The sequence below is a fragment of the Paralichthys olivaceus genome, chromosome 18 (assembly GCF_024713975.1).
Source record: "Paralichthys olivaceus isolate ysfri-2021 chromosome 18, ASM2471397v2, whole genome shotgun sequence".
NCBI classification, from domain to species: Eukaryota; Metazoa; Chordata; class Actinopteri; order Pleuronectiformes; family Paralichthyidae; genus Paralichthys; species Paralichthys olivaceus.
The window spans coordinates 4,722,848-4,749,699 of record NC_091110.1 but is presented as its reverse complement, the minus strand read 5'-3'; the positions used below and the strand labels follow the sequence as shown (position 1 = coordinate 4,749,699).

Sequence of the window (26,852 nt, the reverse complement as noted above, 5' to 3'; positions counted from 1 at the left end):
TTGTGGAATGAAGCAGAAGGGGTGGTGTCTTCTTCAAAAGCAAGTTTTTATTTATGTTGTATATTTTAGTCATGTGAGTGAGTTACTCTGAATAAGATTAGCCTAAAAATGTGTCTTATGTGTTGTTATTCACTGATGGCTGGCTGATGAAGATGTTATGCTTTTTAAATGTATTCATGCCTCCTTCCTTATGGACTGCAGCCTCTAGCAGGGCTCATGAAAGCACGTTCAAAGGAGACTAGGAAATGCTTTACTTGTAGTTCCCAGGGTGAACGCCATGCTTTATTTTTAATAACGAGGTCCACCAGGGGCGTAAGACCTTATACTAATATTCCCACATCTCTGTGTACAGATGCAGGATGTCAGCTGAGGAAACACAGGATATCAAAATTCCCTTTGGACCTCCAGTATAAAAACCCACATGGAAGTAAATCATTACCATCGTAATTCGTCTCTTGGAAAGAAAAGATAGAGCAGTGACAGTCCAGACTTTAAATTGACATGTGTGGGTTTGTTTTCTCTCTCGTCCAGTGACTTTAACATCTTCAGCAATGATAACTTAACATGCAGTCACCTTTAAAACCTAAATACTTACATATATTACATTATTTCATGGAATTACTTCATTATGACTCAATTTTGATTCTGTCCTTATTATTTTGACCACTAGATGACAGCAGCAGTACCTCTTCAATTTGGACTCACTTGTCGTATCTCAAATACAGAGGTGCAATGCTGCCACCTTGTGTTTGTGATACTAAAGAGCAGAAGATTTAGATGAGTGAAACACTGTATGAGGATCATGTTGACTTGTTGAAGTCTCCAGGGCCCAGTTCTTCTCATATTACTGTAATAACAGAATAGCTTATATAGCCATATTAGATCTGCCTCCTATCTAGCACACTTTTAATCATTATTAAAACACATCTCTTATCTTTGGCCTTCTTTTCGAGTTGAGAATGTTTTTATCCAAGCAGATTTTATTTTCTTTCATTCTATTTTCTATATTTTCTTTTTACTATTGGTATTTTAATGTATTGCATGTTGCTGTCTTGTTGTACCTTTTACTTTGTGAAGCACTTTGCTCCACCGAGTTGTTTTAAATGTTCTATATACAGAATTATCCACATTATATGAATTTGTTGGAGTGAAACTCATATCTGAACTCAGTGTCACATGCAAATCTCTCACGTTCTTAATAATGTTAATGCTCTTTCATTATAGATTTATTTGATATGAGTACGATCATGTTATTGATGATATATATCGACCTGATGGCACAATTATTACAATCATAATATAAATTATTTAACAAAATAAAGGATTGAGTACTAAAACAGAAAAAATATAAATGTTGCAGAGAGCAAAAAGTCAAATAAATATAAAATACTCACCATTGAGTCACTTGACAATAAAATGGTAATTTGTTTACGCCGAATCATTTTAAATATTAACAATTAAAGCTGTTGTTTAAGAGATTTAGAAAGGTTGGTGATTGTCACTGATGGCAGGAGACGCATCAAACATCATTTACTGTTTGACCCTGTTCAGTGGGAGTGTCAGTGATCCAAGTGTCATCGTCAGTGAGCACAAAACCAAGAACATGCAGGAACACAAAATTAGAGCGAATATTCCTCCAGGATTAAAATCAACCATTGAATCATATTCAACAAGTCAGATGGGCTTGATAAGACGCCACAGGTTTGATTTAACCTGATAACAGCATCTTAGCCTGTAGTAAACCACAATTAAAGCACAGGACTGATATGTTACAGTAACCAATCACATCCAACAAGGTAAACTTCTGTATCACGCACATCAGACCAAAGTTAAGGTAAAAAGGTTAAGGTAATATCTTCCACTATGTAGGTCATCTACTATAATAAGGCTGGCATGTGTTCTTTAATGGGGAAGATATTTATTTATTTACATAAATATTTATTTCATCCCCTTGATTCTGCTGTTTATCTTTTATTTTGCTCACATTTTTATTTTAATAGATTTCTTTTAATTTCGTCACTGTTGTTTTTCATGTCCCTGTACTGCATAAATGTCTTTTTTTATTATGCCTTTTATTGTTCCCATGAAATAAAAAATAGACACACACTTACAAGAAAAGAAAAAAATCAAAATGTTGCAACATAACAGTCAGGAAACAGTATTTTGCTGTATCTCCCACCACTTTAACCTGGACACATAACACCTGTCTGCACTTCTAGGCTTCAACTATGTGTTATTGGCTCTAAGACTCTTTTAGCTTTCCCATTTTTCCTGGAATGTAACAGGAAAAATTCCCAGAAGTTTTTATTTATCTTATAAATGAGGTATTAATAGAAAGGCGTTTATGTGAGGGTGTTAAACCATTCTCGATAATTTGGAGGATCACTTCTCTGTCAATGCCATGAATCTACCTCTGTGTATGAAATGTGCTTGATAAATAAAACTGATAAAAATCTACAAAGCAATCAATACGAAGAACTTCTCACGCACACGCGCTGGTTTTGTTCAAATACAAGTTTATTTCTACTTACAACTCAGTCCTTTTTTTAAAAGACAAGAATTGCTGGTTTGGAGTGTTAGGTTATCACAGCTGCTCTTTTGAGCTTTGTAATTTCACAGATACCATCATCGTACTGAAACACTCATCGTTGGTTAAGGCTGGACAGCTAATTTGAAATGTTAGTAAAAAAAAGATCCTTAAGAGAAACAATGTCAGCATTTATTTTGGTATGCGAACTTGAAGGGAATGTGTGAGTGTGCTTCCTCACACGCCCCCCCCTCGACCTCTTCCTTTCAAATTAAGCCTGGAAAGACGGGGATGAGGGTTCGGGGGGGGGGATGAAGACACGACTTAGTGGCACTTGTTGGCCTTGTCAAAGAGAACCTTCAGCTGCTCCTTGGAGGTGGCCTCCTTCTGCTGCATCAGGTCAGCGTGGCCCTTGGTGACGCCCCAGCCGTCAGGTGAGGACATGGACGGGCAGTAGGGACGGCCAGACGCAGGTTTCTGCTTCTCCCAGTAGTCACGACGAGCCCTACAGAGGGGATTGAGGTGATTTTTAAAATAAAATAACCAAACTTTAAGCATTTTAGGGGAATAATGATGTGCGGAAAAGAAAAGCCTCAACCTACCTCGCTCTAACCCACGGCTTTGTGTGCATTTCCAGGCCACTTCCCCAGTTACCGTGCTTCTCGGACCCAACGGGCAGGAAACCCCTCTCAGGTGCCAGCTCCTCAGCCAGGGCACGGATGTGATAGGGTTCAAATCCGCAGCAGCCTCCGATATAGCGGATGCCAGCAATGTACGCTTCCCGGGCGTATCTCTGCATGTCCCATCTGGTCAGGATCCTCGGCTCCAGACCTGTGGGAAAACATTTGCTGATGAGTGTGTGGATTATGATCTTCCATCACAACAGTTCTACTAATAATGTGGAGACGCATCAGTTGTCAGAGTGTGCACGTACTGAAGGGGAACTCGGGCAGATCAATGAAACCCTGGCGGTTGCAGTCAGGAGTGTGGAAGGCCAGCGGCTGGCTCATGTAGTGAGCCTTCAGGCCGGCCTTCTCCACTCCGGCCTTCATCATCTTCACAGTCTTCACGCAGGTCTCCGGGTCAAAGTGGCAGTTAATGCCCACAATGTGAGCTCCTACAACAAAGGAAACAAGAAAACATCCTCAGGGCTCAGAACGGCAGCTCTCTGTCCCGATACCACACGTTTCAGGGTCGATATAAAACATGCCGGTTTGCATTATGGGAATTGAAGGATCCAGCATTTTTGGGGTATGAACTTCATTCAGATTATAAAAGTCAGAATCTCAGACTCTGCTGCTTTTATTCTGAAATCTTTGAAAATCAGGTTTCTTGCGATTCTCAGATAAATGGAAGGGCATTTTTCTTGAATTTGCACATTTATATAAAACTGTTGCACATGTGAAAATGATTTCAGGTGCACAGTAGAGCTAATGCATATATATATAAAGATATAAATGGGATGGACTGAACATTATATCCTTCAGGATCTCTTGTATTAGACAACTGCAATAGTTTCAGCTAAATGTACTTAATAAATTGATTTCTCTCCACTTGCTGCCACAAGTTGAAATGTATAAATTCTGCATCGTCAGGACTCTGCCTCCTCTGGACTGAGAGATTGTCTGCACGCTTAAATTACATCAGTCACAGCTGCCAATGACAGGCTGGTCCAACCCTGGCTCTAACCTTTGTCTTCCCTTGCATCACCCCCTCTTTCTCTCCTTCTGTCCTCCCACCAATTTCTCCACACTGGGACAGGGACTCATGCATTGCAGTGGATTTAGATTCGCCATACCAGCTTTGACAAGTTTGACGGCACAGTCTCCAGGGCTGACTCCATTCAGGTCTCCTTCAGGTCCAATACAGAGAGTTGCAGCCACTGGCTTGCCGGTGGTCCTTAAAACCTGGACTGCCCACTCAGCCTCTTCGACATGCTCAAAGTACTGCGAAGCAAAACACAAGCCAGGTAAATAAAACAACTGAATCAAATATACGAAAGCAAAAATACTTTTTGCATTCACATCAAACAAAAACGAAAGAGGTCAAACAATGAATTGATGGAACAAAGGATTAGTCATAAATTCAAAGCAAATAACAACCGCTGAGCTTTTATTTATGAATTCATCTTACAAGACGCATGTGATGTGACATTTGATTCAAGTGCATTTGTAGGTTTTGCATGAAACTTCAGAATAAAACTGACAGATATTGACATACGAATGAGTTGGAGTTTGGAGACAGATGAAAGTCACCCTGTCTACATTTGTGCACCATGTTATTGAATCGTTTTGAGGCCGTTTTAACAACCTAATGTGGGAATGACTGACCCACACACTGGTGTCATTGTTGTGTGCAGTGAGACTTTCAATTGAGTATTTTTATTTTGTCGCCACCAGCTACATCACACGATGTTCCTTCAATTTTGCAAATGGGAGTTTTGTGCAGTGTCTATGGAGCCTGTGGGTGTCTGGGGACTTTTTTCTCTCAGATTTTGCCCATAACACCGATGGAAAACTACCTCACTCTGGAAGTTGTGGACAAATACGCATCATCTACCAACTGCTGGTTTTAAGAAGATCAAAATGCCACCAGCTCAGGGAAGATTTACACACTGCTGAGGAGAAAGTCAGGAAACTTCGTCCTGCGCTGCTTCAGTTTAGACCTTTTTTTAAACAAAGCTCACTTCAGATATTAAATCTCATCTCATGTGACATCAACTTTAAGATAAGGGGGGAAAAGATCATTAGTCTTTCCTACGTACCTCTGCGATCAAGAAGTCCACATTTTTCTGGATGAACACGTCGATCTGCTTCTTAAAGATGGCCTTGACTTCCCCCTCATTCTTGCAGCTGAGGTAAGCGGGAGTCTGAGAGATGCCTCCTGCCACCAGAGCATCCCCCTCATTGGCCACCTCTCTGGCCAGGTCACATGCTGCTTCATTTATTTGCTGCCCCTGTGGATGATAAAAGGAAAAAGAAGGTTTAATTTTGATATCAGGAGAACATGGAATTTCTACTTCTGTTTCTGCCAATGTCTCTGCAGGACCTCTGAGGAGCTGCAGGCAACTTCAGACTTGCAATGAACTCTGGATAAACTCTAATTCTCAAGAGGGGCTGAGTGTGATAACACAAATAGCTGAGTGAGTGGCTCCAGAGTTTCTCCAGAACTTCTCCGGCCAGCCTCTGAGTTAAAAACCCCTGGAGAATTTCTGAATGAGCCTGAATCGGCAGGAGATCCTCCAGAGATCTCTGCTGCACCACCACTCACCTGCATGCTGCCAAGATTTATTTGTGGTCTTGAATGCATCTGACTGAATAATCTCCTGCTACATTGTTCATGCATGAAATGCAAGCTCTGGAGAGAGTCCAGACCCCAATTGTGTGGACATTCTTTGGAGTTCATGCCAAAAATAACTTTAATATGAAGACAACTCACAGTGAAGCGCTGAGTGTGGCCTCTGTTCACCAGTTTGTCATCGCTTGCATAGAAGGTGAATGTCTGCATGACAGTGGAGCCTGCTCTCAGGAACTCCCTGTGCAGCTGTCGAACTGCAACAAAGGAGACATCAAGAACATGGAACGTGGCTCATCCCATACATCACAAAATTGGATTTGCAGCCCAGCAATCAAGGAGAATGATCTGCGTAATGACAGAGGATGGGACATTACCCGCCTCGGGGTTCTCGGCTGCAGCCTCAGGTGTCCACGGCCCTGCCTTCACGTAGCCCCTCTTCTCCAGGGCGAAGACGAAGCCTCCGTCCCCGATGACGACCTCTCCCGCATCCAGACGCTCCAGAACGCCCTGCAGGAAGATTACGCACGCAGAGAGGGGGTCAAAACACAGAAATGCGCAAAAGTTTGGACACACTTTACCACTACGGCGCAAGGCAGTGCGCACACCCACTTTCTTCTGCAGGAGAAGATCAGGTGCAATGGACAGAATAAACTGAGACATCAGATCCAGTCACTCACCCTCTTTGCTCCAGCTGGTGCCATGATTATTGCAGCAGTGACCGGCCAACACTTCCCAGCTTCAGCGTCCTTCTGAGTTTGGAAAGGGTTTAGTGAAGGCATCCATGCTCAATTTATAATCCAAGAGGGGCGCGGCTGTCCTGATGTCAGGTCCAAATCCCTCCTCTCACCCCTCCTCGTACTCATTGTAAGTTTCCACAGAACAGCCCACTGTTCTTCATACAGCAGAAATATGAAGAGTCAGCTCTCATGATGAGCTGGATGTGAGCACGTTTACTTTGGTGCTTTTGGAAGAGATGAATCAAGTGGGGACAGGATGTGATTTGTCTTGAACTGGCTCTTTGACGTACACATACATGCAGAGACACAACAGCTGCACACAAGATGACACAGAGATGAGTGCATGCAAATCTTGAGTGCATAAATTGGAAAATGCAGATTACGCATCATGGTATGGTGAAAAGGGGCGGTAGCAGCCATTATACTGTGCTTTTTGTTTCTTCACTTTGGTGTTTGAGCTCCACTGCACAGACTGATGTATGTGTGTATGTGTGTGTGTGTGTGTGTGTGTGTGTGTGTTCATGTTAATGACAGAATGTATCACCCACTGCAACACTGTGGCTTATTGGTGAGTTTAGTTGACGACATTAGAACTTAAAGTCACAGATCTTAGATACACGAGGCTTTAGATACCCGCATGTAACCTTTTGCAAAAACATGGAATACAAACATAGAATATATATGAATATAATGTTATATAAAATAACATAATGAATGTTAATGTAAAGTCAAAACTGCTTTTTGTTACTCCACTTGGATGTTTGAGCTTCACTGCACAGATGTGTCATGATGAAGGAATCTAAATGTGTTCACATTATGTGGACTTGTATTTATTATGGGGACAGAAAAAAGGTCTTCATAATGTAAATCATTTAATATTAAGGTGACGACAGGTTGGAGATAGGGTTAGGTTTCAGCTAAGATTAGACTTAGGCAAGTAGTAACTATAATTAAGGTTAGAGTAAGTCTCCAGGACATCAATGTAATGTAATGACCTTGGAAGTTATGGAGATATGACTGTGTGTGTGTGTGTGTGTGTGTGCAGAGTTTGACACTAAAGGCTGTTTTCACATTCTTCTGCTGAAGGAAAAAGTTTCTCAATCCTCCCATTAAATCTGAGTTTCATGTTTACACTGTGGATGCATGATTCTAGTGACCTGTTTTTTGGGAACCACATTTAATCTTACATAAGGAAAACATGCACACAATTTGACTCCAGTGGGCAAAGGGGCTTTGCAGGGATGTAAGGCTCCTCTGAACATTTGAAAAAAGCAACATTTGCAATGACGGAGAAGGAGGAGATGTAATTCTTGGATTTCTAACAAGGAAACATGCCAAACATACCAAACACAAGTCAGTATTCAAAGCAAAGCATTTTTAAAGGTCCTGAACAACGTCTGGAGTAGAATCTTTAACCCTTTATGGTGTCACCCTGAATATTTCAGCTCCTGCACACATTTAACAATAATCTGTTTAATACTATTTAAAGAGAACTTGAGAATATGGAAACTATATCTAAAGCTTCAATATTGGCCATGTATTCAGTAGCCCTGCTTTAAATGCTTTTTCCTACATCTACTTTTTCTGCCACTTGTCATCGAATTAAAAGTGGTCTGATAATTCTGTTTTGAGTTTTTACATTTTCCTATTTGCAATAATGTATGAGAAGTAATTCCCCAGGGTTGCAACTCACTATTATCTTTATCTTTGATCAATCTACTGATTGTTTTCTCAACTAACAATTTTTTTTTTGTTCTGGAAGTTTCAGAATTGTTTTTCCTGAAAACCTGAAAATATGTTCCATTGAAAGATTCTAAATTTGAAAACTGGTATCAGCAAGTGACAATCACAAAGAGCTGCCAGGCTTTTAAAATGTTCTAAGAGCAGTGACCACATCACACACATCTCATCTGTTTATCATTCATAACCAGTTCACAACTTGTCTCTTTACCCTCAGGGGGCAACAGTTGGTTTATTTTTTACCACGTGATTTGTAATAATCCAGTAAGGTAAACAAATGCGAATGTGCTTTTTTAAATATAATATCCAGATATTGTGTTTCCCACAAAAAGGAGGATAGAAATCGTTGAAAAACAGATGATAAGAATCAAAAAAGTTGGTAATTGATCCACTTGGACCTTTATAGTTGCACAGCCACTGAGTTTTTATTATTATTATTTTTTTAATCTGACTGAGTTCTTCAGCCCTTTTTTTAAATCCCCTTAACTGAACTTTCGAAATAAAATGTCAGTTGTAACAGTTGGCAAACAGGCCAGCCATGTTTTTGTTTAAACTTTTCTCAGTTCACCCATAATTGAAGTTGACATCTCTGCACAATGACTTTAGAAATCCATTTGAAGTGGATGTACAGTCAAAGTCTGTCTTTTTTTAAATTGGCCCATGGTCTCAGTTCCAATCCTGCGGGTGAGTTGATCATTAGACTGATCGGTAGAATTGATCCTTTTCCTGTCAAACGATCATTGAGCTTTTCCCCTCAGTGAGAGCTACGATGAGTCCAGTAAAGAAATGCACTGCACTTATCAGGATACCTGTCCGGTTCAAACCTGCTGCAGCTGATCCAGGAGGCTGTGTTGCAATAAAAAGGCTCAAGGACCAATCAGAGATAGATGTTTCTTTGTGGAGAGTTCAGACTGGATCAAACAGACACTTCCAGGTCAAATGTCTCGACTGTTATTTATGTGCACGCATATACATGCTGCATATATTTTGACTGGTATCTATTCTATTTTTATCATTGTGACTTAATATATAAACAAATATTAAATTGATTAACATTCATGGTTCTCAGATGATGAACCCTACTGTCTATGGTGATGATCCAGATCTATTGCTGTCAGGTTCAGGGGGATGTGTGTGTGTGTGTGTGAGTGTGTGTGTGTCTGTGTGTGTGTGTGTGTGTGTGTGTGTGTGAGTGTGTCTGTGTGTGTGTGTGTGTGTGTGTGTGTGTGTGTGTGTGTGTGTGACCTATATTTGGGGGCGGTGGCACAGCAAGTGTTAATTTGGTTGAGGGTTGTTCTGGGTAAAGTTTCGTCCTGACTTGGTTCTCGACATGTGGGCGTGCCAACGTGGCTGCGTGCAGGCGCAGAGGAGGGATATTAGTTACTACGCAGGACACTGCAGTGTTGTGTATGCGTTGAGCCGCACATATATAGTTTTTTAATATATATATATTTCTATAATCATGTCTCGAATATTAAACCTGCTGAAAGTTCAGCTGCGGAGAGATTTATCCGCGTGTCGTGGGACTGCTCGGCTTCCTCTGAGGACCATCAGCTGCACGACAAGAAAACACGCTGAGAGGTGAGACTGTTGGACAGTTTACATATGGAAGTGAATCACATCACATGTAGAATTTACATGTAAGACGTTTTAGTGAAGACTATTAAACTCATGCGGGTTGAAAGCTGAATTAAATCTCTCCAGTGCTGTAGTTCCATGCGTAAAGTTGGTTGAGTCCTGCAGCTGAACCTGTCTGGAGATTATTGTTTAGATGCTTAGAGTCAATGTAAGTCACCTCATATGTTCATGTTGACTTCAGTCTGTGGTTGCTGGCATTGCACAATATTTTGCATGGCGTATATGTACACTAATTCTCCATATGTATTCACCTATCTCCTTTAAAGCTGCAACCATTAGTCCAATAGCTGATTAGTCACTTCACAGAAAATGCATTGGCATAATATTTGTAAAAGTAAATTCAAATATTACAGATTTCTAGTTTCTTACATTTCTTTTCCAGACTTGAGTGAGTATCAAAAGATAGTTTTGACTTTTGGTTCAATAATGAAATTGAAAATGTAATCAATGAAAAATAATCTAACTCCTCCGTTTCTTTCTTACTTTTCTCCAGCGATGAATCCTTGGTGTTGGGGAAGCGGTGGAAGGACACAGCGGACACCGTCATCATCGGTGGTGGATGTGTGGGGGTCAGCTTGGCCTATCACCTGGCCAAAGCTGGCAGGAAGGACGTGGTGCTGCTGGAGAAGTCTGAGCTGACGGCTGGATCCACCTGGCACGCTGTACGTCTACCACAGCCTGCGTTTCTTTCTTCTAGGGGAAACGCACCATGCTGGTCTGAAATGTCCCCAGGTTCATGAATGGGAAGGAGCATATGTTGCTGCACTCCCTGCTTCTAACACATTTCAAGTTAGGCCTGCATCTAATGACTACATATAAATATAATCCAAATTATATCCCATAAATGTACGACTGGCTCTAACAGTTATTTTCATTTTCTTTTGATCCTAGATTAATCTATTATTTTTAATTATTTTAAGAATAATTGTATTCTTAAATTGCTTGTTTTACTTATTATTTACATTTGTTTAACATGTTCAGAGCCAAGAGAGCTTTTATTAACTACAATTTATTGCAAAGAAAAACAGGAAAATGTCCCATTTAAAAAACTGGAACCAGAGAATATTAAAACAGTTGCAGATTAATTTCCTCCTACTCAATAAATCAACCAATCGCTGCAGCTCTCCAGGTAAAAAGCAAGTTCTCACAAGTTAGAGGCTGGAATGATGGCACAGCCACAAGTCTCAACATGAAGAGACTTTTTCTTGACAATTCTAATTAGTCTGTTAGTCAGACACTTGACTAGTAGGAATAGTGACGGCTGAACTTTTAATGAAACTAGAAAATAAAAGCATGGAGTGGTTTTTCCTCAGCAGCCTGTTTAGTGAAGGTGTTTACTCGCACTTCTGTTTGTGTCATTCAGTCGTAGCATCTGTCACGTTCTAGGTTTTCAAGGCATTCGGGGTCTTGACCCACTTACCCCTCCACGCTGTCACTCATTCACTTTCATGTACTTCACTGTAACAGTATGAACATGCTTTATGTGACAGTGGGGGGGGGGGGGCTTTACTCCTATTTGGTTACTCTCTACTTCCGTGAAATCCATCCCAGCATGCACTGGGTGACAGGTGGGTTGCCAGGTTGATATTCCCTCAGAGAGACGCACCCAGAGTAAACACACGCAGACATGAATAAGATTTAAAGATGCTACTTTCCATTAAAAATCTTAATGAAGATGATCAATAAAAAATAATCAGTGTATAACTGTATAGAATGGACGCTGATATAATCAATATTTATTCTTTATTAACATTGCATCGAATGACTTTGTGCATGTAAGAGTTGTCACTAGGAAGATGTTTAGCCTCTTTTACCTCAATGTTTTGGTTTTTGGATCACAACTTTACTGATTTCTGATGTAGCTGTGCTGCTGCTGAACTTAGGAAGCTTTTAATACTTTCACTGTGGAGCATTTAGCAGCTAAAGAGCCAGATATAGTTTCCTTTAGTGGTAGAAACCAAAAACAGAGCTAAAAGGACAGTGAATATTGGACTTACACTCGTCAGGTGGACACAAACATGACTCCACGTTGATAATAATGTTGCCCTGTATTTGCTTTTAATTCATTTAGTTTTGTTTTCCAGGCTGGTTTGACAACATACTACCACCCTGGCATCAACCTCAAGCACGTCCACTCTGACAGCATTAAATTATACGAGACTCTGGAGGCTGAAACTGGACAGGTGAGTCTCTTCGCTCATCTTCGATAACTATGATGAAATGTTTGTTTGTGCGCCTGCACGACATTCACATTTGTCTCCCTGCAGGCGGTGGGCTTTCACCAGCCCGGCAGCGTCCGTATCGCTTCGACAGCGGCCCGGGTGGATGAGATGAGGTACCAGATGACCCGCACGCACTGGCATGTGACGGAACAGTACTTCATCGGACCGGAGAAAGTCCACGAGCTTTTCCCTTTGCTCAACATTGACAAGGTCTGTGTGGACCACATCAACATTACTAATGCATCCCCATACACATTTGTTTCTTCAGTGATATATATAGACCTGTACTCAGTGCTCAAAGATTACAGGTGGGGAAAGAATCACAAACTTCTTCCAGTTCAGAAAACTCGTACCCCCCAATTAGTGTTGAACGTGTTGAACTGTTGTGTATATTTTCAGGTATTGGCAGGTTTGTACACCCCAGGAGACGGCCACATTGACCCTTACTCTCTGACCATGGCTCTGGCGGCTGGGGCTCGTATGTACGGCGCCCAGATCTACAATCCAGCCCCGGTAACTGCCCTCACTCCAACCGCTGATGGCAAGTGGGACGTCCTGACTCCTCATGGAACGATCCGTGCCAACCGCATTGTCAATGCTTCAGGTTAGTGTTAAAACGTGCATCCTCTCTCAAACCAGAGAAAATGGGAAACTGGCATGTTTTTCAGAAACATGGATATTGCTGATGTTTATGCTTCCTTTCTGGTGCAGTTTCAGCTTGAAACTATAATACATATGACCCCCCAGGTATCTTCTACTCAGAAGAGTTAAAATAAAATAACTTAACTGGAGCTCAATAATCAAGATCTGATTTGGTGAATCATTACACCCCTACTATCTGTATATAACTTTACATTACGTCCATTATTCGGAGGAAAAAGAGGTCCTGCTCTACCTTATCTTGTTGTTATACCTGTTGTTATGCAAACTCAGCAGCAGGAGACCTTTGCCCACACAGACCACTGCTCACACAGTTCAGGGAGAAGAGTCTTGGCTTGAACTGGGTCATACCAGTTCAGGGGGGATTTTCCTGCTGTCGCTTGTTTATCTGGTGAGGTTCAGGAAATCACTTTAGTTTCTCTGCCTCGTCTGTAGAGGTTATTGTGTAACATATCTCAGTTAACTGTATGTGTCTTTTTTTGGCACTGCGTTCATTTACATATGAACCAACAAACATTATAGATAGACCGATAGATAATATAATGTATAGAATACAATATAAAATACAAATAAAAGCTGCAAAAAGAGACCAAAGTCTGAACGAGTCCTTGAATATTAAACAGCATTAACTATATTTGAATACATTGACAACATGTAAATGCAGGTATATTTTGAGGGTCCGAAATGCAAAACAAAACCACATGTAATTCGAAGCATATGCTAGTAATCATATGATATCCACTGAATAATGCCTGATTTGATCTATCCATCCATCCAAGAGTCACAGGGAGCTGGAGCCAATCATAGCTGACTGTGTGCGTGACGGGGTTCAGTCTGGACAGGTTGTCACTGTATCGTAGGGTTCACTTCACTATAGAGACAAACAACCATTCATGCACACAGGCAATTTAAAGTCCCAAATTAGTCTAACCTCAGTCTTCCTGTCTTTGGACAAAGACAACCCAGACAGACATAGTAAACTTCACACTTTTCCATAAAGTGACAGTGCTTACCACTGCATTACTCATTACTTATAAAGTAATATATAATAATATATTATTACTCATTACTCATTTTTATATATAATATTTTTTAGAATTCCGTCACAATTTTCTTGTGTCGTTAACGACAAGAGTTCTAGACCTTCAAGTGATGTGTAACAGGTCAAAGCTCAACTATGCACAGTGTCTGTAGGTGTTGTCTGTCTGTCTCCAGTACCACGGTCTCCAATACCACTGTCTCAGACTTATGTTACATACAAGTCATATGCCTGATTTTTTCATTAACATCCATGAATTTCCCAGGGAAATTGTTAAAAATCTCAAAAAGCTGCCTCCTTACAATGTTAAAGAATTATACTCTTGTTAAAAATGTAAAGAAAGTCATGATCCGCTCCTTTGTCTGCTTTTGCGCCAAAATGTGATGGGTTCTTTCTTGGCCCATGTCCCATCCACACCAGGTTTTATGGTAATCCAAAACGTTTATGCAAATAAAACCAATTAATAGAAAATCCAAAGGGACAGGGGTGAAAACATAATCTCATGGTGGAGGTATTTGTTGTTTCCTACAACTGAGAGGTATAGTGACAGAAGAAGTAGTAGGACTGTGATGAATGTCAATAAATGCTCTTTCATACCATACAACATGTATTCAATTATAATCTACGTGACATTGGATGAGCCGTGCAGAAAACCTGGAGCAACGAATGCAAAAACTCTCTGTCCCTTAAAATTTCCAGTCACACTTTCAAGCACTAAACTGTAAATGGCATCATAAACATTTGTGCTCATGAAACATCTCATGCATATCTTCTGCGCTCCGTGTTTTCCACCTGAATGTGCACATTCTGTTCTCTGGTTGAAGCCAGTTTATGTTGTTGGGGCCCCGCTGGCCCTTTGCCGTCGCTGGGACAGTCGGCCAATCCAAGTAGGCCAGCAGTTCAGATTTCATCCAATCTTGAAGCAGCAGCACATGCACTCCTCCTGAAGGTCGGGTTTATCTTTTTTGCCGCTGTGCTGATGCTCCCTTTTTATGTGCAGTGACAAACACGTCAATCTAATGTCCATGAGTTTGCAGCTGAGCGGCTTTCATTGAAATCTAAGTCGTGTGTGTTAAATGGCTTTTGCAAGTCGCGCTCCAAACTCAGGGTCGCCATGTGGAGTTTGTGCCTGTCATTTCATATTCCCATGCAACAGCAGATGCATTGTGGGCTGCAGGGGTAAATGAGCTAGTTAAAAAAAAATCATTCTTAAATACCCCAGATAACAAGGCAGACAGTTTCCAAGAAACAATAGTGGCCCCAGTCTTTTTATAAACGCATTGTGCTCACGTACTGCTGAAAACCAACAGGCAGCTTTTTTGCTGAGCATGCACAACACCAAGCATCTTGAGTTCAACTTTTCCTCCCCTTATTCTTTTCTTTTTTTATTTATTCATAATGCTCTCATTCTCCACCTCCGCCTCCACAGAGACGCATACTTTTTTTATTTTCCAGTCAATGAATCTGCTTCCCCCATTTATTATTTCCGCAACTTCATACTATGGGCTGTTCCCCCCCTGACCAGCAAGTCTAAATAAAATTCAAAGGTCATGTTCCTTGGAATGTGAACCCCCCCCCCCCCCCCCCTCCAATAAGATCAGTTTCCCCAGATCAGTTTTGGGACCAACAAGAGGAGAGCAGTGCTTTGAGCATTGTGTGAACAGGAGCCGGCACTTTTTCTAAATATATATGTCCCTCTAAATCTATACATCTTATCCGTTTCCATTTGACATCAAATTAAAAACATACATGGATTTCAGTACTATTGTTTTTCCATGCAACACGATTTGTGCTTCCGCTCAGTTTCTTCTCAGTATACTTTTTCTTCTTTATATTTCATTGTCTGTTCCGTTTATCCACATTTTTAAAAAATGGAATAGTTTTAACAATTTATTCATTGATTTAAACTGCTTGCTTACTAACTACTGGTCACCAAATTCTGATTGAGTATCACAAGTATAGATTCATAAATGGAATTTAAATGCATTGCCAGCTGACAGCTTCAAAGTTTGTTGTATGTTGTTGAGCTTGTTGACTCAGAGTGTGTAACCTGCAGTGAATCGGCCCATTGTGCAGCCACCTGGTAAACAGGCCCCACTCTTACCTAAACTGCCTGCACTTATCAGCATGTTGTGTTTATGCACCCCCACCCCATCATTTACCTCGAGATAAAGTTCACGTACAGAATATAAATAGATGCTGCAGTGTAATTGTTTGCAGACTTGCATGTTATTACAAAGATGAACATAATTTGCGGTGTAAACTTTAAAAATGAAGCTGAATTTGTGGAGCGCCGTTGACAAGTGTCGCTCTTGCAACACGCGGCTGAAGATAGCGACAGAGACGGACAGGTCCACATGCTCCAGCTGACTCTGGTCACAGAAGCTGAGTTGGCACAAGGTCCACATTGATTCTTGTTGAGGTCACATCTCCCACATACAGACTCAGAACACACACAGCGTATTTGTTTTGTGGCTGTTTGAGTGTATGAACCAGGTTATATAAAACCAGTTTTTCCGATGGCAAAACATTTGACTCCAAAAGAAATTGAGCGAGCGGAACCTTTTGTCAGCTCTAGGGTTTTCATAAAACTCATTTCCTTCAGCGTTAAGGCCCACGCTTTTTCTGTTTTTCTCATTAGCTTTGTTCGAGATGGATGTAGCTGTTTTCACACAAAAAAAGCGAAATAAACACAGGCTTGAATGTGTGAGTATAAATATAGAGATAAATAATAATTTAAAAAAGTATATGTATTGTTATTCTGATATTCTGGTCCATATTTCGGTCAGCTGACTTTTATTTCCACTCGATATTGAGATGCTGTTACAATATTGGGGAGGAACTCTGCAAAATGAAAAATTGCCAGTGTTACATAATTTTAACCCTGAGGTTAAATTCTATTTCATGCTGTGTAACCAAATAATATCCTGTTTGCTCACAAATAGCCCTTTGGAAGTAAATAAAATCTTGGCAGTTCTCCTTGATGCTGTTGCTTTGGGCAATTTATTAAATCAGCTTGAGCTCCCGTGACAAACCTGAACATTTGGTTACAATTTATCTTTGCCTTTTCAGCCCATGTGTACCTGTTTACCTTGGTTGTCCCATCCTGTAAGGGCAAGCATGTTAATACAGCAGATTCCTGTGGTGATTAAAAAAAAAAAGTTCTTCCCTTAAAATACTTTGAATCCTCCTGTGAGTGACTTTAAATCATCGCTTTTTTCTCCTTCGCACATGTCCACATTCTTCTGTGAGTGTTTGTGCATCTGTCTCTGCTCTTTTATCTATTTTTGTTGCTGGAATGTGTCTGATGTGTGAATGTGTCTGATGTGTGAAAAGTTTGATCTGGTTATTAAAAACATGGACATTTAACAACCCCTGATTGTACCATGCTGATAGTTTTTGGTTTAAGGTGGAGAGTTTGCACTCTCAGATAGTTCATCCTCCACCTGTGCAATGGATCAGAAATGGTGATCCCGTGAAGTCTGGATAATCCACAAAAAGGCGCAGTGGCAGAAATGCTGCTCAAATAATTTCAATGCAAAATGTTGACACCGTGTTTTTGCAGCATTTGTTGTATTGCAGGATTTTGGGGGATTTATTGGGAATGACCTGCTTTCTGATCTGTTGGCATGATATCTAAAAAGACAATGAAGGTGTGGTGGAAAGTCTGTCAGGCAGCAGGTGTAGGACAGCAGGTTATCTACACGTATCTGTGATTAAGTTAATGAAGATGACTGTGTGTACATGGCTTCACAGTATTTAGTTGTGCTACAATAAGTGCACTGGGTTCACAAGGAACAGTGCCTGAATTCACTTGAATACCAAATGGTAAAAGAGGGGTGTTGCAGGAGGTGGCACTTGGAAACACTATTCATTCATCACTTTTTGTACATCACGTATAGAGGCAATAAAACTGGAGAACATACTGTTTCAGCTCCGTACAGTTTTTTATATTTGTACCGTGGAAGCAGCTATAAAGGAATCGTTTCACTTTTTGCAGAGCGTTAAAAGAGAACAGCAATACCACTCGCACTGGCTCCAGCTTCACAGTGAAAGGGCACAAATGTATCTTCTCATCTAACTCTTACCAAGATAGGGAATGAGTGCATTTGCCAAAATGTTGAACTATTCCTTTAATTGCTACAGAATAAACATGAGGCAGCTCATGCACAGTAATGAACATATATGCATCATCAAAAATAACTAATTTGGTCAATTAAAAGAAAACCTACATTCAGTTCAAACTTCATCAAGTAATGTATCCATCGTGTTAAAGTGTTTTATCTAATCTCTGTTGGTCCACAGGTTTCTGGGCCAGGGAAGTGGGACAGTTGATCGGTTTTGATCACCCAACCATCCCAGTGCATCACCAGTACGTAGTGACAGCAACAGTGCCGGAGGTGAAGGCTCTAAAGAAGGAGCTGGCTGTCATCAGAGACCTGGAGGGCTCTTACTACCTACGTCAGGAAAGAGACGGCCTGCTGTTTGGACCGTATGAAAAGATGGAGAAGATGGTGCTGCAGGACTCCTGGGTCAGAGATGGTGTACCTCCAGGTCTGTCCTCCGCGAAGCTTTGTCGACACATTCAAGAACTGCAAAAACATTTCTTGTAGATTACATGCATGTCTCCACCGTGTGTGCCTTCTGGCTGCCACAGGTTTCGGTAAGGAGTTGTTTGAGTCGGACCTTGACAGGATAATGGAGCACGTGGAGATGGCCATGGAGATGGTCCCTGTGCTGAAGAAAGCTGACATTATCAACATTGTGTCGGGACCAATCACATACACTCCTGACCTGCTGCCCATGGTGGGACCACACCAGGGAGTTCCCAACTACTGGTGTGCCATTGGCTTTGGGTATGTGTGGAAGGATTTTATGTGGATTCAGTGTGGTTTTTTGCACTGTCACCTTCAATCCCTGAACTTTTTCAACGACACCTTACTGAAAGTGATATTAATGGATATAAATGTTATACTAACTCACGTTTTTATAAATACCTGCATGTTTTTGTACCTTATCTGTCGATTCATTTAGTACATAAATAAATTTATTCCAAGATGAGATACTGACAGAAGCAGAAAGTTCCTAAACATAACAAGCTTCTTAACAACAGCATTGCTTCAGGTCAACTAACTAAATTACCATCTTAATTGAGAAACTTGGTCAGAGGAGGAAACTGTTTCGTTAATCAGGGGCTACAATGTGTGATTCTGCAGATGCATGCTCTTGCATGATGCACTTTGAATTGTAAGAGTAATTTGATCACAGCTTTTGTTGTCAAAAGTTATTTTTTAATTAATCTCAAACTTTTTCAACACCGTTTTAGTTGAAGACCAATAAAGATAATTCATGTGTTCAGATATGGAGTCATCCATGCTGGTGGTATCGGCAAGTTCCTGAGTGACTGGATCAGGAATGGAGAGCCTCCTTATGACCTGATTGAATGCGACCCTAACCGCTACGGCAAATGGGCAGATGTGCCTTTCATGTGTGCCAAAGCTCGAGAGTCTTATGGCTTCAACAATGTTGGTAAGTCGAATAAAAAAAAAATATTGGAAATTCTCTGGGGAAACTCTTATCTTTTTACTTCCAATTAACTCCTTGCTGTATGTTCCTCACTCTGTCGGTGCGTCCAGTTGGTTACCCCAAGGAGGAGCGCTTCGCTGGCCGGCCAACCAGCCGAACAAGTGGCGTTTACGAACTGCTGAAGGACAGCGGATCTATGGGCTTTCACGCTGGCTGGGAACAACCTCACTGGTTCTACAAACCTGGAGATGACACAGAATACAAGTAATGCTACTGTGTCAAATTTGATTTGATTGACCAGCTGCATCTACAATATCTCAGACCTGAGCAACATTTCCATAAGTAAACATTTGAACAGGATGTTTTAGCTTTTGTTGCATAACTGATTTCATTTTAATTGCTGTCTTCCAGCCACATCGCTCGTCCCTGCCCTAGATCCACACCACATCCACCTCTGCACTTTAAAATACCCTATCATAACTGTTGTGAAAGAACGATAATATACTGATGGTGCTTGCATACCAGTGCATAAAAAAAGAAGCAACAATAGTCTGTGGTGTGGATAATCAGCTCGGCATATATGTATATGATGTGCAAATGATGGTGATGCGAAGGAAGTCATGCCAGAATAAACGTTAAAGGACACAATGTTCTCAGAGAACAAAAACACATGCGCTCGCACAGAGTTCCTTCCCAGCTCTTTCAGTTGGACGCAAATCATCCAACAGACTACACTGACTCCAAACTGCGAGACAAGAGAACCATTCAGATACCATTCAGCTGTGCTTTTCTTTCAAAGAACAGAGCAGCTGATTACATTACGACATCACCAGATCTGAGTCTGTAAATATGCACCATGAAATTCTTAAAAACCACATGGTCAAAGATTGTGTTAGATAATATATTTGAAAGTTTGGACTCGTACCAAACCTGGGGTGTCGAGTTCAGACGGCCTTCTCAGTAGCTGCAGACTTGGCTCATATCTGTGACACAGAGATGTGTCTTTGTACAGACATGAAGGCAGCAGTCATAATGTGGCTATGCAATACACTTTCCCCAGTTTTTACTATATTGTATTATTAGGCACATTTATGGTGTGGTTAAATTGAGTCATTTAACCAACTACAGGATCGATTGACATGAAATCCACAGAGAATGCATCGTAACTTTGTTGAGCCCTTAACAAAGCATCAAGTAAAAAGCATCTGGTAAAAAGTTAAATTTGTGCAACACTCAGCTTTAATACATTAATCAGCCTCAGGTAAACTTTGTTACACTTTGCTGTTGCTCAGGAGGTGGCTGCTTACTGAAGTGTCCTATGACAAGAACCTTTAGAGCTATTTAAATGTTAAGCAATAGCTACATAAATCTGTTTCTCTGTTAGAACAATGTTCATTTATTAGCACACCCATATACTATTTGTGCAATCTAATAAAAAAAAGCCAATTACAGTTGTTGGAATAAAAAGCTGCTACTTGTGTAATAATAATGGATCCAGATGTAAGGCAGCTCTTCACATTGTGCTTGTACACAGGCCCAGTTTCCGTCGCACCAACTGGTTCGGACCAGTTGGCAGAGAGTGCAAGCTGGTGATGGAGAAGGTGGGAGTGATCGACCTGACTCCTTTTGCCAAGTTCATCGTGAAGGGGAAGGACTCACACAAGCTGCTGGACCGTCTCTTTGCTAACACCATGCCCAAGGTAGAGCAGGCTTAACTTTCTGTAGCTGTGAATGTTGGGTAAGAGGTTGACAGATTTGGGGATGTGATATTAAAAAACTCTCTTCTCTCTGGCTCTGTGTCCTTTCACCTGTGTGTTTTCAGGTGGGCCAGACTAATATCAGCCACATGTTGACACCCAATGGACGGGTCTTCGCTGAGGTCACCATCACGCAGCTGGCTCCAGGAGAGTTCTTGCTCATCACTGGCTCAGGGTCAGAGCTACACGACCTCAGGTGAAATGCATCAAAACACATGCACAATAATGCTCAAGTTATAACAACTTTGCTGTCTCACTCTCATTGCTTCCGTAGCTTTTTCTTTTCTTTTTGGGCCAGAGCAAAAAGCTGTTGACATCAGCAAACAGATGCAGTCAGGAACCAGCTGGTAACTGTAGCAGAGGATTTAGCAGCTTTAGAGACAGATATTTCCCTCAGGAGTCAGTAGAGACCAAAATTGAGAAATAATACTGGGCTTAGAATTGTCAGGTGGACACAAACACGACTCCAAGTGAATGATGATGCAACTGGTAAAGGTGAAAATAAGCAGCGGTTAACAAATTAACACAGGGACCGGTTTTATTAGTTTGGTATGACGTGGACTCTGAGAGGATGTTTTTTATTAAAATGCACTGTGGGAATCATCGTTCTGATCATGGATTTTAATGTAAACAGTCTTTTTCATTTGACTTTTATAAAGGAACCAGATATCTGCTAAAACATTTCATGCCAATCCAAGCTGTAGAAATACTCCCATCTGTGCGTCACCTGATATTATCCCAGAGAAAAATAGTGAAACTATAATTTCCGGGAAAATGCAACAGGGTTTATATGTTGCGTGTGTGGGAAAGCTTTATTCATATCATATTTTTATAACATCATAATAGGGCCTTACTTAATTACTGATCTGATGGCTTTTTTAGCGAGGTGTCTGATGTCAGGTGGTAGTGATGATGATGATGATGATGATGATGATGCTACTCCGGTGATTTTAGCCAGAACAACTTGCTCAAACAAATCCCCACTTCTGGTAGAGCCATGTCTGACTGGCAAATACAGCAAAACCTTTTTGAATTTCTTGTACCATATCAACAATCTAGTCTTTTGAGACGATGCTTGAACAGCTGCAAGGCTGCTTCAAAAAATCTCAGCTCACATGCCTACATGTTTGTTGGATATTAACTTTATCCAAGTAACTCATTCAGTTTATCTGCACGTTTCCACCTGTAATGAAACTTGAGGTTGACCTTTTCATCACTGCCGTTCAAATGAACCAGAGACAGAGGCACTTTGTCCATTTCTCTCAGACAAGGACAGTTAATGTCATGAGAAATAGTTTGTCCTTCGTAGGTGCTTTTTTTTTTTAATCAAATTGTCTCGTGGGTCATGCACAGCCTGGAGGCCGGACATGCCCCTACCCTGATTTATTGACATATGCATTAAAATGCCACAGGTTAATTTTTCATACAACAACAACATGTACACAGTGTACAGTCGGGTCATTTGACACAACCAGTTCTACATGAGTACAGTTACATACATACATACAGTTAAAACAAAGGACAACAGCCATCTGAAAAAGAAACTTTTAGAAACTATAATTAAAGTTACTCATTTTAATTTGCAACCGTATGAATTTTGGTCACTTTAAGCTAATGTGTGATGGCTCTTTTTTGTCATTTAATTTGTTTTAACACTTATATATAAAGATTACAGATGGTACAAGTCTGACACAGTAAAGTAATCTAGAATAAGATTCTAAAATAAGAATACAATGGACAGTTAGAGACAGTTATATATAAAAAAGGAAGCAGTCAAAAGAAGAAACCCAGTAATCCCTGATAGTCTGCTAACAAGTACTCTGTGCCCTCTGTTGGAGTTTAAGCCACTCTGTACATTTTGGTTCATGTGGGCTCTTCCAGTTATATAAAATAAGCCGAGCTTCTGCAATGAAACCCGTTATTATGACCTAACCTCTGTGCTAGGAAACCCTGTTGACATTGACTGATTCATCCCCCATCACACACAGATGTTACAGAAATGTCTCCACTTTCTTTCGTACATTCCCTTCCATCTGTTCTCCTGTGCTAAGCCCTTTGGACGAGTTGAAGTTTGTAATATTTCTTTTTTATAATAGATGAACTTACTTTCTTCCATTTTGATGCATCTTTGCAAAACGTAGCACAATAGTAGAGAACAACATTTCAGTAGTCAGTGTCCCAGCACAAAAAGAGTACATACTGTATGTTGCAGCAAATGTTCCTCAGTTGTCACACACACACACATAGACACATGCATCATTTGATTCTTAAGCTGTGCAGAATGAAACTCTCTCACAGTCTGTTTTATGCCGCAGAAACTTTAGACCGCTCAGCAGCTGTTAACACAATGCCTCTCCGTTTGCTCCAACCAGAAGGGAGCATATAAAATCATTCATCATTCCTTCACTGTAACAACCCTGCCCAGCATGAGGGAGTGAAGGACAATTTTACGCTGTGGAGCGACCTCTAGTGGTGATGCTACAAGATTACAAATGAGGGAAGTCACTACAGTTACTTTACCACCAAGGCAGTTGAGGGGTTTGACTCCGACGCTGTACACACTGTGGACAGATGGCCTGTCCATCACGGGTCCAAACATAAAGAGACATGCAACCATGCACATTCATATTCACACCTACGGTCAGTTCAGAGTCTCCAATTAACCTGACCATAATCTGTATGTTTTGGACTGTGGGAGGAAGCTGGAGTACACAGAGAACCCCCCCAGGCAATAGTGTAACCACTGTAGTTGCTATAAAGATGCTTAATATTAAAACGTCTTTGCTGTGCTATGCTTTTAAGGTGGATAGAGGCAGAAGCTGCAGATGGTGGACACAACGTGGACATCAGCAACGTTACAGATGATATTGGCGTGCTGGGCATTGCGGGACCAAACTCGCGCAAAGTTCTTCAGAAACTGACAGATGAGGATATGAGCGACGCGGGATTCAAATTTCTCCAATGCAAGTTAATCAACCTGGCCGGCGTTCCTGTCCGGGCCATCAGGATCTCCTACACCGGTACAGAGCCACTCCCTGTTTGTTCTAAATCATTCTTTTGTTGCTCCTGTTCATAAAAAATCCAGTTAATTAGCTCATCAGGCAAGTTGAGTTGAGTTCGAACATAACGACAGCAGCATATGAAAACACGCGAAGAAAACATCTTGCACTGAGCAAACAGTAATGTAATGTACTCCAGCAAAATACAGATTTGGTGGCAGTGGATGTAGATGATACTCATCGAGAGCTGATGTACTCAGGGAGTAGTTTGACCATCAGCATCTTGAAGACATAAAATAGGGGAGATAAATAATGATGAGTAATCATGTCGTCCCACAGCTGTTTACTTGTATGGACTATGTTGTAATTTCTTGCAAACTACATCATTTTGCAGGAGCAGTCACCGGCCATCCTGTGATTTAGTTAGCAGCACTTCTCTATGTGCACACGCAGCCCTGTCTCTCAGAGGTGATGGGGGTGGCTGAGAGAGGATGAAGTTTCTGTCATTTTTGTTCACCGAGGATCGCATCCCATGTCATCCCCCCACCAATAGCCTACTGCATATGGTGATACTGCATGTCCCTGTGTGTGTGTGTGTGTGTTTAGGTGAACTCGGCTGGGAGCTGTACATTGACCAGAAGAACATGGCAGCTGTGTATCAGGCCATGATGGAAGCAGGAAAAGACGAAGGCATCGACAACTTCGGCACTTACGCCATGTCCTCCCTCAGACTGGAGAAAGGCTTCAGGGGCTGGGGAGCTGAGGTACACACACACACACACACACACACACAAACAGACACAGACACACACACCTAGACATTTTGAGTGGTCATTTGCTAACTTGTTGATCTTTTCAGATGAACTGTGATACCAATCCTCTGGAGGCTGGGTTGGATTATTTCATCAAACTGAACAAGGTAACCATCTGTCTTGCTTTTTAGTTGTGTATGACGTCAGGGTTAGAGATGCTGTTTGCTCTGGCCTCCCACCATTATGGTCCAGACTAAAATACTGTAAATCAACTTTTGGATGAAGTCCTCCAGAATTCTCCACGATTACAGAACTATAATAGAAATGCCATAATATTAGGCCATAAAATAAATGATAAATGTGTGGACATGATCCAACACATCTGTATACTCCAAGTGAGGAAAAACAATTTACATCAGTCTGTATACGCCAACTGGGTACAAACAACATACTTTAGTCTTCGTGAACGCACGTGTTCATTTGTATATATAGCAGGGATATATATACTCTTTGTATATATATATATATATACATTTGCTTTCTGTAATGTTAAATGCTATTGTTTTAATTTGCCTGTTGCCTTTAATGTTTTGTATTCTTGTTGTTGAGCACTTTGTATTGACTGCTTTGAGAGATGCTATACAAATATGATTATTATACTTATTTATGATTATTCTTATTTTAATTCAATGTGAACTGTTTGTGTCTGTGCGTGTCCAGCCTGCTGACTTCATTGGCAAAGCAGCTCTTCAGGAAATTAAAGCCAAAGGCCTGAAGAGGAAGTTGTCCTACATCACACTGGACACGGATAATATCGACCCAGAGGGCAACGAGACCGTCTGGTACAACGGCAAGGTTAGCAACAGCAACAGTGACCAGCCTCTTGAAGTCTTCTGCTGAACACTTCCTGTAGCATGTGGCTAGTTTGAGGTTGCGGTCACTCAGCCCTTGTCCCTTGTGTTTCTCATCAGGTGGTCGGCAACACGACGTCCGGCGCCTACAGCTACAGCAGCCAGCAGAGCCTGGCGTTCGCCTACTTGCCTCTGGAGCTGTGCTCTGTGGGCCAGAATGTGGAGGTGGAACTGCTGGGGAGGAAATACCCCGCCATGGTCATCCAGGAGCCGTTAGTCCTCACCGAGCCCACACGGACCCGGCTGCAGAAGAAAGCAAAGGGCAAAGCATAAGCATGGACTGTCCTCAAATAAGTCTGTCAGCAGCTACAGATGAACGATCACACTGTGAATTATAAATGAGAGTCTGAGATGATGTGTAAAGATGTTGCGGAGGAATCACGTGCAATCCATGTACTGATATGTTTGCATTCAGAGTTCAGTGGCATCTTCAGGAGGCACAGTCACATCATTGACTAGTTCCTCTTCCTGTCCTCCTTCCTGTTGATCAAGTGAGAAATGCTTAGTCATCTTTAGAGTGCGTTTCTGAGAGAGAACAACTGTTGACGAATGCAATAGCACCACAGTGTCTTAAAATGTGGGAGGAGCAATTTACTTTTTTTAATTGAATGAATAGATGTAGATTTTTGCAAAGAGCAGAACAAAAGAAAGGGTCAAATAAAATCAGCTTTTTGTGTTAATTTCAAAGTCCCAAATGATGCAGCTGCAGTTTTCATGGTCATGAGAACACTCTGGGACCATGACGAAGAATAACAACATGTGAAGAAAAGCTGTTTTAAACACCAACAACAAAAAGAAACAGAATGTTTGCAAACTTGTACAAAGATTGTTTTATAAATCCGTTTTTTTTACTTGTATTTAATTAAATTGGTGTTCATCGATACCTTTATAATTAAAGCAATGCACTCTGCCTTGTCATGAGGTTTCTCCTTGTGTGAAATCGTCAAACAAATTGAACAAATCAACACCAAAAATCAATTAAAAGCAAAACCACATGAAGAAAACTCTAATAGTAAAAAAAACTAACAAACAGATAATTAACTACAC

At 41.0% G+C, this 26,852-nt stretch overlaps 2 protein-coding genes across 2 annotated transcripts; one reads left to right on the top strand and one right to left on the bottom strand.

Moving 5' to 3' along the window:
- Positions 1–2,499: 2,499 nt before the first annotated feature.
- bhmt (betaine-homocysteine methyltransferase) lies at positions 2,500–6,661 on the bottom strand. Its single transcript, XM_020081586.2, has 8 exons — positions 6,502–6,661; positions 6,199–6,331; positions 5,966–6,078; positions 5,292–5,483; positions 4,326–4,473; positions 3,462–3,644; positions 3,130–3,358; positions 2,500–3,032 (listed from the first exon to the last, which is right to left on the bottom strand). Exons 1-8 carry the CDS (start codon positions 6,601–6,603, stop codon positions 2,852–2,854), a joined length of 1,281 nt encoding a protein of 426 aa, XP_019937145.1. The 5' UTR covers positions 6,604–6,661; the 3' UTR covers positions 2,500–2,851.
- Positions 6,662–9,645: 2,984 nt separating this feature from the next.
- dmgdh (dimethylglycine dehydrogenase) lies at positions 9,646–26,715 on the top strand. The gene is made up of 16 exons (XM_020082573.2): positions 9,646–9,882; positions 10,433–10,601; positions 12,024–12,122; positions 12,207–12,371; positions 12,561–12,765; positions 18,166–18,414; positions 18,518–18,716; positions 19,220–19,389; positions 19,497–19,650; positions 20,921–21,086; positions 21,209–21,339; positions 23,946–24,163; positions 24,749–24,906; positions 25,002–25,061; positions 25,615–25,749; positions 25,866–26,715. The coding sequence occupies exons 1-16, from the start codon at positions 9,764–9,766 to the stop codon at positions 26,076–26,078; spliced, it is 2,610 nt and encodes an 869-aa protein (XP_019938132.2). The 5' UTR covers positions 9,646–9,763; the 3' UTR covers positions 26,079–26,715.
- Positions 26,716–26,852: the final 137 nt, after the last annotated feature.